This window comes from Neolamprologus multifasciatus, chromosome 23 (genome assembly GCF_963576455.1).
Source record: "Neolamprologus multifasciatus chromosome 23, fNeoMul1.2, whole genome shotgun sequence".
Taxonomy (NCBI): domain Eukaryota; kingdom Metazoa; phylum Chordata; class Actinopteri; order Cichliformes; family Cichlidae; genus Neolamprologus; species Neolamprologus multifasciatus.
In genome coordinates, this window is record NC_140460.1 from 38,583,288 (window position 1) to 38,595,830 (window position 12,543).

Sequence of the window (12,543 nt, forward strand, 5' to 3'; positions counted from 1 at the left end):
TCCGAGAACTCATCGTTATAAAGAGGGTTTATGGAAACGCTGCCCAGCTGTCAACAGTCAGTGGGTCAGAGGTCGTGCTCAGTGTGAGCAGATGACGGAGAGAGGCTGCGCACCTGTGTACTAATTACTATCCACACTCCTGCTCACTCACAATCATACACAGAGTGTGTGACTGTAAGCGCTCCCTCATTCACTCATCTGCTATTTACTCCTGCTAGGACTTTGAGTTTTTGGACGCTAATGAGTCACCACCGACAGATGTGGTATTGCATAACGCTAATGTGCATGCCTATTATCTCACGAGGTAGGAGGAAAGTAGCGTTACATTGTGGGATCTTTAGCAAAATGAGGTGTAAGGTGAAACTTACTTTTTTTTTAGGACAAACTACCAAAAACAGAAGCGTGGATGGAATCAAAATAAGGTTTTTTATGTGGATATAATGTAACAAGAAGCATTCCGAGAGCGCAAACCACCACGGTGGCTCACTCTCCGGGGAGCATTTACTTTTAAGGGGATAGTGTTGTAGTGTGTAAATAAACATTATGTATGAGTAGCTAATGGATACTGACTTGTAAATAAGGGCGTTAATAACGTGAGATTATTATATAACGTTATACTACAGTATACTTCTAAGTAAGTATGCGGCTCATTTTTTCTCTTGACAATACTTTAAAGATACGACACTTTGAGGCCAACTTGAAAAAACGTAAAAGTTTGGTCAAATATGACTTGATGCAAACTATTAAGTGATATTTAGAATGCGCATTCACCACAACACGTTCTCATCCCAACACAATTGTCAGTATGTTACGTGTTCGGAGCTGGTTGGAATGAATCTATACATGTAAATGTGTTTTGGGGAATGAGAATGCTCTTTTCACCAGTATCATTTCTTAAATGTTGCCAATACAAACAAAGGCAGCAGAATTTTAGGTTTTAAAGATAAAAGACATATTATGTTTGACCTTATTTGACCTTGAAGAAGAGGTCAGAGTTTAAAAAATAACATGATATTTTAAATCTATATACAGTACTTTGTATATGTTGACACACACTACACTTGCAAGAATCATAGTTTCTAAATTCTAAGTAACTCAATGATTTATTGGTCAATTTTTGACCAATAAATCATTGAGTTGACCTTGAAGACCTTGGTAGATATATATAAGATCAATTTTAATGGTCTGTTAACACGACCCCGCTCTACACCCCTACAAAGTTTCATCAGAATTCATTCAAAAGCTTTCCAGCTATCACGGTTACAAACAGAAAGACATTCAAATGCTACCAAAAACACAACCTCCTTGGCAAAAACATAACCTCCTCCTCGACAAGTTTGCGACAGTTGCTTAGACATGATCTTACTTCCTGTTCAACAGCTTCGTCCTTTCTATAAAAACCTAAAATCCATCTGCCAGCTTTTTGTGAGACATAGTCGAAAGATTAACAGCGCCCATTCTGGTGAAGATTAAAAAAAGAAAAACATCCTTTCAAGTAATTCGGTGAAGTTACATTGGACATGACACATCTCAGCTTTGGGACTTCCCATAGTATTACCAGACACTTCAGTCCCCAAAATCCAATTACCATGTTCTTCCTCTAAGCATGTGGTGTTATTTATTCATCTAATTTTGGTGAGTTTCCCAGTTTTGAAGATATTGGCTGTAGAGATGTCTGCCTTCTCTTGAATATAATTAAACTAAACAGCGCTTGGCTGGAATTGAAAGGATGAAAAAGGATGACTGGGGAAAAAAAATCAGCAGCAGCATCTCATTTCAGAAATCATGACCCACTTATTCAAAATAAAATATGCCAACTTTGTTGGGAGCAGTTTCATATAGGAACTATTCTCTTTGCTACGTCCACCAGTCATATTGCTCTGCAGTGCAGACCCCTGAAGAAAGCTGCGTGCTTGTAACAGGATGTATTAAAGGCAAGAATTGAAACCCGCCTCAGTTGGACTGTAATGTTAGGTAGAGTATGTTAGAGTATATACGCCAAAACATAGAGAATTCCTCCAAAAAACAAGAGCACGCACAGAGAGATTGTGTGATTTCGTTCTTGGATAAGTCTCTACTTTATGAAAGCCATTTCTGAAACCACTCTGAGACTCTGCCTTTATATAAAACACAGAGGGACAACTCGATTTTTTCCTCTTCGATATTAAAAATAAAAATCTTCTGAAAAAAAGCATTTTGAGAATCTGCATACATTTAAAATTTGTAACATCACTTTAGCTACACACAAACGACTTTTAAAGCAGTAATATACAACACCGCCGTAGCGTCACTGACAAAAGAGGGGGGAAATTTTTTGACCCCTTATTTTAAGAAACCCATATGAAATGAAGACAGAAACATTTTGAAAGGAAATGCTTAGATGCAGAAAATGAACAAATGCAAGTATGTACTGTGGCTCTAATGACAGCTGGAGTACCCCACCATCCTTTCTGTGGTCTGGATCCAACCACAAAATTTCATCAACATCACAAAGGATTTTATTCCCTCACCAGGCAGCATGGGAAATATGCCCTGGTATGTCTAATCCAGCCTCGAATATCCTCTATGGAAGCATCCCTATCGGCCTCTTTCATGGAAATTAAGAGGTTTTCTATTGAGGGATTTCTGTCAGAAATCAGGGCAAAAAAGATTTATGAATGTGGGGTGGTCATAGAAACAAGCAAAACTCGAGCAGACTGATGGAAACCAACATGATAGTGTACTTTTCACTGCTTTTATCGTCTATTTTTCTTGACAGAAAGTGTGGACAGTCCATGCAACAGTGAAGGGACCTAAAGTGTAGATGCACTGTTTGTCCACCTTCCTCATTTTCTTCTTCTTTCACTTTTAATTTATTTATTTATACAGTTCCAAATCACAGCAACAGTCACCTCAAGTTGCTTAATATTGCAAGGTAGACCCTACAATAATACAACAGAGAAACCCCAACAATCATATGAGCCCCTGTGAGCAAGCATTTTGGCAACAGTTGGAAGGAAAAACTCCCTTTTAACAGGAAGAAACCTCCAGCAGAACCAGGCTCAGGGAGGGGCACATCTTCTACGACCGGCAGACCTTCCTTCCTCATTCTCACTGGCCCATCATCCACCATCATCTGTAAACAAATGGCCCAATTTATAGGGATCTAATTCATGTGCTTTTTTTCACATGATTAAAGGTGAATTCTTTGACCTGTATAACATGTGTGCTTTCTGACACAGGAGGATATGTTGCAGTGAATGATTTATCAAATTTTAAGTGGATAAAGCAGGATAATTAAGCCTTGCCAATGCCCCGAACTTATCCGTATTGAAGATTGATGCCTACCATCAACAAGCTTTCAACCAAATTGTTAGTATGGAATGTATTAATATATATGAGGCTGTATGCATACTGTTGGCCCTGTTTGCATCGGAGAAAACCTCAAATAAATCCAAGCTCATGCACCGAATTCTTGTTTTTTAAAGTCATTAAAGATGTATGCTGTGCAATCATTCCAGCCAGGAAAAAAGAAAGGTTCAAAGAATTCATTAAAAGCCTTAAATTATCATGCTGTTCATGCAAACCTCTGACCACAACTGCATGTGTGCAAAAAGGGTTTAACACACAGAAACTAGTGAATATGTTTTGAAGTTTCATCATTTGAGATGTGAGGTAAGCCTAATAGCTTTTTAGCTTCTTGTACTGTGTTGGCCGTTTGGAAAAACGTACAAAAAAATGTTGAAATTGTTCTTAAAACCACTGAACGCTTGTTGTCTTTGTACATCACTCCCTTGTATGTTCCCTGAAAATGGTTGAAAGTGTATTTACCATGTTTAACAAGTTTAAGTCGATCAAAAGTTGCTAAATTACAACTTCACTTCCTGTTCGGCAGCTTTACCGATAGTTTGTCTTTAATGGACAAACACTGCCTATAAGATAACCTTTGAAAGGCTTGATTTTAAGATTGGTAAGCAAGGCCGACAGGGTGCCTGACTGCTGCTCAAGCCAAAGTGCATTGAACCCCTATGGTGCTTTCTCCGAGTGGTAGACCTCATTTATGCTAGGCCTGGCTGGGCTCGAGAATGAGCAAAGGCCCAACCCAGGGCCTGGCTCCAGGATGAAGCTCCAGTGATTATGTCTTGGTCAGGGTGAACTATTCCCTTGATCTTGTCAGCATCTAAGGGGTTTTCTAAATCTCTCTTAATCTGGACCCTCACATAGGACCAGTCTGTCCCAAATAAAGGGCCAAACTTCTCAGGCTGAATGGTTGCTATCCCAACATAAGCAAGCAAACCCCTCCACCATGGTAAGATAGCAATTCATGGAACAACGTCCTACTGGGAGACCGGGTGCACACTTCTGATATGCCAGAGATCTGTGATCTGCCTCTCAGCCAGCATGGCAATACCTTTGTATCCACCCTGAAGAGCTGTAGGAGGTAGGAGAGAAGGTCTGGGTTTCTCAGCTTAGCCTGCCGACTAATCCAGACATGGATACGAAGTAGAAAATGGATTTAAGACTATTTTTTACCAACTTTGGTGGTAAAAAAATGTGTTTTTAAACAATTTTAACAGTTTTATTTAAAAAAACTCCAACAAGACAGTAATTCATATGTTTGTGTGCTTTGAACTCAACTTTAATGAAGAAATCTAACTGTGCCATTTTTTTTTTTGAATGAAACGTGATTAAAAAGCCACGTGCCAAGAATCTTCCTCCATCTGCGACCCAGTGCTGGCATTTGGGTATAAGGCATTAGATGAAGAAAAGCTAGAGACAGTGTGGGTGTCTGTGCTGCTTGTGTCTGTGCCCAGTTTACTAAAACCAATCATCAAAGGTAGGTGACTTTTTTTTTCTTTTTTAAAAAATACAACTGTAATCCGGTTTTCCCGACATGTTTTTTTGTAAAATGACACAGTGGCACAATTTATGCTCGTCTGCGCCCTCACACAGCTGAGCCAAAATAAATTGATTCCCCAAGCCCAGAGTCTGCTGCCACCTCTCTAGGGACTCCATGCAAATTAGCCTGTGGATGGTTTGTGTTTATGAATAATGTCACAAGTGACAAGCAATTCAGGCCAAATTCCCACTGAGGATTATTTACCAGTGAATGAACTCCTCCAGGCAAATCTAATGCTAAGTACCGAGTCAATAAATCCGTGAATGGCTCCCTACCGAGGGCTGAGGTCCGGCTGCAGGCAGCTGAAGCTGACAACAGGGATCTGCAGGTTGGAGGGCCGGACGGGATCGCTTGCTGGCCGGAAGGGCCTCGGCGGCAGAAGCGGGGAGCGAAGAGGGGAGCGGAGGGGGGAACGCAGGCCGCGGCCCAGCCTGCCAAGGGATGACATCTTGGGCAGAGGGGAGCGTTCGCCCTCGGACCCTGAGCCCTCCTCATCTTCCTTAATGGAAGGAAGCTTTTTCATGATTCCTCCATTACTCTCACAGTCTCCCTGATGGGGCAGAAGTTAAGATAGGAGGTTAGAAAACATCATCAATTTTCAGCAAGACTGAAATAAATATTCTTTTTTTTCCTACAGATTACCTTTAAAGTGAAAACACGAAACAATCTGAAAAGCTTTTTGAGAGAAATCAGGAATGGTGTCATGTCATGTCACTCGCTGATCAGTAGGGGGAGCTGCTGAGTTACTCAAAGCACTGATCAGAGTGAAGACTCGCCATTCACAACAGCTGCAACGGCTCTCGTCTCCATTCATTTTATGAGCAGCCCTGCAAAGAAGCAGTCTCATTCAAAGCAAACGCTCCAGTCGCTGACAGTCAGTCTGTGTGAGGTGAACCAACTGAACTAAACAGAGGGTTTAATTCCTGCACTCAGCGTGTTGTAGGCAGTGGATGCATAGATGTATTAAAAGGTTGTTGGTTGTATCTCCTGCGCCTTTCCTCTTTTTGCATTCATGCATTCTCACATGCTCCAGTTCAAAAGCTGATTAAAAAAGCTGGCATGCAACCCCATTTTCTCTTTTCCCTCTATTCTCCCTTGTCCTCAATTTTTGTTTCCCCCTGTCACCACCACCAACACCACCCTTCCCCTCCTCTCTCCTCTGCTTGTTGTCTTCTTCATCCAGTCTTGGGCTCACGTGCCTGCTTGGTATTTTTAGATCACAGAGGTTTAATTTTAGCAGAGGTTTGCCTGCAGGGAACTAAGCGGAGAAGGGACTGTTTGGAGTTTCAGTGTGTGTGGGTCTGTGTGTAGCATGTGAGCAGCACGTGCAGTCTTGATATGCAGCGTGCCACAAAAAGGCCACCGGGAAGTTATTGGTGTTGGGTTTGCAGGTGTGGAAAACGGTGTATGTATGAACACTGGGCTGGAGTGTGACCAGTAACATGTTGTGTGTGTGCGTGTGAGTTTCTGAATCTTTTAGCAAGTGCAAATATGTTGTGTTATGTTAGTCTGCTATCTGCATTGTGTTTGCACTTATAAATGTGTTGACACAATCACATCACTGTGAAGTGAGTCTCCAGGAAATGAATGAAAGTAATTGTCTTCTGTAAGTGATGGAAATATGACTGTGCGTGTGGATTTCTTTGTGTGTTGGCACGTGAATGCAAATATCAGCAAGGTTCTTCCTCCTTCTTCCCCTGCAGCTTCCCCTTCCTCCTAATGTTTTCCTCGTCTCGTCTCCATCTGGATATCGCTCTATTTTTATCCATCTGGGGATGACCCTGCCCCTCCCACACACATCTGACAGCACTATTTTTAGTCCCACGCTGCGCCCACTTAAGGATGCACCGCTGCTTTCGCTGCACGTGCATATATATAAACTCCATATGTGGGTTTGTGACTGTAAGATGCTGACAAGTTTGGTGCAGTGAGTTTGAGATTTATTTTTATCTTTTCGTGCTGGATCTGCATCCATCTTGATTCGAAACTGCCTGTTAATGCAAATATCTAATCAGCCAATCACATGACAGCAAGTCAGCGCATTTAGAATGGGGAAGAAAGGTGATTTAAGTGACTTGGAGCATGAATCTGCAAAACAACCATCTCTAGGTTTTCCAGAGAACGATCTTAAAAAAAGAGAAACTATCCAGTGAGTGGTTTTACTTCTTTCATTTGAGACCAGGAAACTGACACTACATTTCACAAAGGATCACCACAACTGGAAAACAGAAGACAGGAAAAACATGTTCCGGTCTGCATTTCTGGGTACGCAACACAAAAGCATGGCTCCATCATATCTTTTAATAGATCCCCCTGTTGGTGGTGTAATGGTGTGGAGGATATCTTTTTGACACATTTTGGGCATCTTAAGTACCAGCTGAGCAACATTTAAACATCATGTGTGAATATGTGTGTGAATGGGTGGATGACTGGATGTGTAAAGCACTTTGGGGTCCTTAGGGACTAGTAAAGCGCTATATAAATACAGGCCATTTACCATTTACCACAACCTGTCTGAGTATTGTTGCTGACCATGTCCACGTGTACCATCTTCTGATGGCAGCACAAAGTTGGACAACTCACAAAGCTCAAATCATCTCAAACTGGTGTCTTTTCAATGCACTAATTTAATTATTCTTGTTGACAGAATTAAGCCCTTATTTTCCAAAACTGTTCTTGGCTTTGGAAACTTGTTTTGATACATCTTTTGAGTAAAATTCAGCTGGAACAGAGTTGAATTTTAACTGTGTTTGCTTAACCTGCTTAACCACATTTATCTTGTAAGGCTTAAAGATTTAATGTTATCTTCTAAATTATTAAATTTCAGAATTTGAAACTAGGTTATTTTCAGGCAGAATGAATTTAGCAATAAATGTTAAGTGAAATGTTTATGGCAAAATCTAATATTTAGTAAGAAATTGCTGCAATCATTTCATACCAGGTGAAATCTAACTTTATTATACTACACTTAAAAATGGGACAAGGTTAGGATTTCTAACAGCAGTGATGTTTTTATACAAGAACAACAACAAAAAACAAGTCATTTCGGTTTTATTTACATATTTTTCTCTTTTTTTTTTTGTTATACTATATGAATGTCAAACTCATTTTACACTGTGGACCACACAGAGCCCAGTTTACATGACTTTGGCCTTAAATTGTCAAACTGTAACATTACAGCCCACTGGTGAACCCACTGTAAAAATCATCAATTTTTACAGTAGATAGTGAAAAAACTGCAACCTTCTATCATCTAATTGTTTATCTATTACTTATTTACTTTGGTACAGACTGAATGGTCATGGGTGAGGTCTTTATCAGTAGGAAAAGCTGTAAAAAAAAGTATTAAAATACAGTTAAAAGTCTAAAATTCATGCCACTCTTTACATTTTTCCAGGGGACCAGATTGGAGACTTTGGAGGGCTAATTATGGCCCCTGGGCCTTATGTTTGACTGTCTTTGCCCCCTTGATGGTTTCTCTCTCCTCTGTGCTCATTAGCAAGCTTACTCACAGTAAAAATGTGACTTATTTCTAGTGTAAGCTGGTTTTTCATGTGCATGCTACAGCTGAGATCCATCTGTAAAGCCCTGGCATGTGAATCCTCGTGTTTAGATCGTGTCTTTATCCGCTGGCTGCGTCTCAAGCAGAAGTCGTGGGTTCCTCCTCAGTCCCGGTCCAGATGGCTAATCCTTTTCAAGTGCAAAGCCATCGCCGTGGCATGGCGTAAAAAAAAAAAATGGGTGGAGGAGATCATTGCACAACTGAGACTAATCTAAGACACAGACAGACTATTTCCGTACTTTAGTTACATTTAAAATGTAATAGCTAGAATTTGGTTCGTGATTAGGGGTACGTTAATCCTTTTTTTTTAGCCAATTAGAGGAGGTGTGTATTGATATCAGTGGAAATGAGTTTTCGCCCTTTGTGAAGCAAAATAAGCTTGGTTAAGGAACACATGATGCTTTTACTAATGCAGGTAATGACATAGCCGCAGTTCTGCACATAAGTTATGTGGAGTGACTATAAAATGAGTTTGCCATGACTTTGGATGTTTTTGTTAAGTAATTGTTCAGTTTTTAGTGATATTTTATTTTGGCATTTGCGTTTCCTTCTGCGCCTCTTGTTGATTTACTTCCTGCCTTTGCCTTTTCCGTCAACTTTTATGATTTTTTCCGCCACCTTCATTTCTTTTGCCTTTTGTTCTGTGTTTAATTGTCCTGCTTTCTCCCTGTACCCTGTCCTTCCATCTTCTTGGTCACCTCTGCTCGTTCTCAGTGTTCCTCTCACTTTTTTCCTTATTCGCATTTTTGCCGTTTAGGATTTCAGGGCTTCACATTGCATTGGGGTCCACATTTAAAAGAAAAAATAATAATAATAAATCTTAAAGCTAGGGTAAGAAGGACCCATAACATTCATAATGGCTCTCCAGTGGAAGGGTGTTTTTTTGGGGTGGCATCTGCTCTGTCCCTTAAATCAACCCAGAGTATAATGGAGGGATTATACATCCCATCTGGCTGTAAACATGTTGATAGGATATGTGGCTGTGGAGAACAATCCAAGTGCTTTACCTCCTTCTACCAACCACCAGTCACTGCTGGCACCTTGAGTTTATTTGTTCTTCTTCTTATTGCATTGAACATCGCTGATAAAATATCACCACTGGATTTATAATGTGTGTTGCTTCAAAAATAATGTTTAGCCTGAAACTAAAATTAATGTGGTAAAATTGCTACAACAAAGGTAATGTAGTGATGTTTGGCAGTTCTTGTACCTCAGTGTTGTGCCCTTCTCGTAGATTGTACGTCAGATCGTTCCGGATTTCCGTGATGAACTTCTGAGCGTAATCGGGATAGAGGCAGAGCACCTCACGCAGCCCTTTGAGGCTGATGTACTGCAGATCACAGTAGGTTAATGCTTTCACGCAGGCGTTGGTCTTTATAACTTCCTCCTGTGTCAGACAGTCAGAGCCAATCAAGTCACCGCGACCTGGGAAGCAGAGACACAATAGATAGTAAACAGTGTGTGTGAGGTGTTACCAAAAGAAGTAGCTCGGCACTTGATAGAGGACTCCTTATCACATCTGGCATCTGTTTTTTGGGTTTTTTTAATAAGATGATCAAAAAACCGAGCTATGGTTTAGACTTCTGTTGGCAAAAAATGGTGACTTAAAAATACCTTAAACTACAGCAGTGGCAATGTAAAAGGTTTGTAATAACAGTGGGAGAGACCTGACCGTCCTACTGGCCCAACCTTACTCCATTTATTTCTTTTGCAAGTAGCCTACATACTTCTGTTTAAACAATGAAACAAAAGAATGAAAGCCACTAAGTGAAAATGGAGAGGATCCTTCTGGGAGTGAAAAAGAAAGAAAGAAAGAAAAGAAAGAAAGAAAGAAAATCAAGTCAGTGTTGAGTGGATTAAATAACAATAAAAAGTAATGCAAAATAAGTAACTGCTTCTAGTCAAGCCTCAACTGTGGGGGAGAGACACTTGACCAACACAACTTCCACTAGCATCACATTACTTCTTTTGACATTTAACATCAGTTAACTAAACTACCACAGCAGCCTGGTGTGTACAGCTCCTGGCTGTGATGTGACTGAGTTGAATGCACTTGGCTTGGGACTCATGCATCTAACTTGCTAGCATAGCTAGCTTGCTATGGTAGCGGGGAAGCTAGTAGTTAAATTTTAACACTTCACAAAAGTCAGTTTGCGCTTTCGCCTCGTTACCAGAGCATTAAATGCAAAGTAAACATGGGTGTTACTAATGTCTACTTTAGTGGTTCAGCTCTTTTGTGACTAGTTTCACCTGTGTTTACCCACTGTTTCATGTCATACTGTGGAAAATTTATTTTAGCAAAAGAAAAGCTCGACTTCAGATATGTTTTATTGTTACTAAGAAAAAAAATTCTGTACTCAGATGAGTGAAATTCTAGTGTTATTTTATGCCTGTGTTCGCACCAATCAGTGGGCATCAGTGGGCATAAAACTTGCTAACCAAACTAACTAGTCACATCTGGCTGTACTGACAAGTATGGCAGTATGGCCATATCAAGACTTCAATACAACCCGTTGGGTAATATCACAGTAAGTATGTTCACATCTGTTTATCTATGTTATGGTTCCCAGGAGAGGCCCTAAATCCCTAGGCTGAAAACTACTGAACTAAACTACCAAATAAAACTAAATAATTAAAACTAGCTTAATAAGCTAGCTTGAACACTGAAGAGTCAATATCAACAGTCTGATGTTATCATACATAATATCAAATGCAAATATACATTTTGCCCTACAACCACCCTTTTCCTTTGATTCTCTAAATGTTTTTAGCTGATTTATTGTGGACCATTCCCCAAAATACTAATATGCAAGCATTTGCCATGCTACAAGCAGCACATGCTGGCAGAGCTGGCAAAGTGCTCCCACTGGAAATCCACTCTGAGGTGAGAGCATGTGCCACGTATTTCAAGATAAGAACCCAAATGCAGACACAGACTGAATACTAAAAAGACACAGAGAGATAGCCTGATAGCTTATCAGGAGGATGAGAGACAGCTGGCGAGACAAGGTACAGCTTAAACGAATTAATTAAAATTTGTCAAGTGAAGCAAAACTAGGGACAAATTACAAGGGACAAAAGACTACCAAAATAAAACAGGAAGTAACTGGGAAAGCTAGCCTAAATAAATAACGAATCCAATATATGACTTTAGAAAACACCAAGAAACTCATAAAGTAGAATAATCGTGGAAATGCACAGAAATCAAGATATGCCTCAGAAAACTATGAACAAAGAAACAACCATAAAATCACAGAAGCCTTTACAATATTTATAGACACTGTGCGCTGTCGATATTACGTGCTGCACAATAATGTTTAATATTTAGTATTTACTGTTATATTCCCATATATCATCGTGATGTTGTTTATTGTATTGCTCTCGTTTTCTTCTGCTTGTTTTCTTTTTTCTTTCTCAACAGGTGATCCAGGTGATCGATATATGTATTTTTTTTTGTCTGTTTATTTAGTTGGTTTTTCTTTTTTTGCCCTTTATCCCTCTTCTCCGCTGTTTTCCCCCCTCTTCCTTTCTCCCTTTTCTTTTCCTCATTCAAGTCTGCCCCGTATCTAGCAAGTGAAATTAAAAAATAAATAAAATAAACAATAAAAGGTGACTCAAATAAACCATTACAGCAAGGCTGGGATGGTCAATTTGGTAAAGTAAATTGGGCATCTTTCTTCGCCTTTAGACAATAATTCTGATGGCAAAAGAACCAAACGGGACAGGCAAATATATATATATATATATATATATATATATACAATATTTATAGAAATAAGGAAAACCTTAGAACACCTACAACAAGACTCACAGACCATGACAAGGTGACATGTACTGTTAGACTGTGAAGTACAAATAAACAGCTATGAATTGGAATAGAAGGTCAGCATTTCCTTCTTCTGCTTCCCCTCTTTACCACACTGTCGTCTCCTGAGCTGTAAATCCAAAGTGGCAATGCCACACCAATTTGTGCGCATGTGTGTGCGAGAGAAAGAGCAGACAGGAATACTGTGATAAGAAAAAAAGCACTGTTTGCTCACCTCTATATGTATAAGAAAGCAAGAAATGCATGCTTCTATGCCTGGTCATGTGTGCACACATA

General features: G+C 39.9%; 1 protein-coding gene across 1 annotated transcript in view; it reads right to left on the bottom strand.

Moving 5' to 3' along the window:
• LOC146492177 (voltage-gated delayed rectifier potassium channel KCNH8-like) overlaps positions 1–12,543 on the bottom strand; it is a 51,341-nt gene that overhangs the window by 4,757 nt on the left and 34,041 nt on the right. The window contains exons 11-12 of the mRNA XM_085151936.1: positions 9,652–9,866; positions 5,155–5,429 (exon numbers count right to left, since the gene is read on the bottom strand). Coding sequence (XP_085008062.1) covers positions 5,155–5,429; positions 9,652–9,866 — 490 coding nt within the window. The remainder of the gene's footprint in view (positions 1–5,154; positions 5,430–9,651; positions 9,867–12,543) is intronic.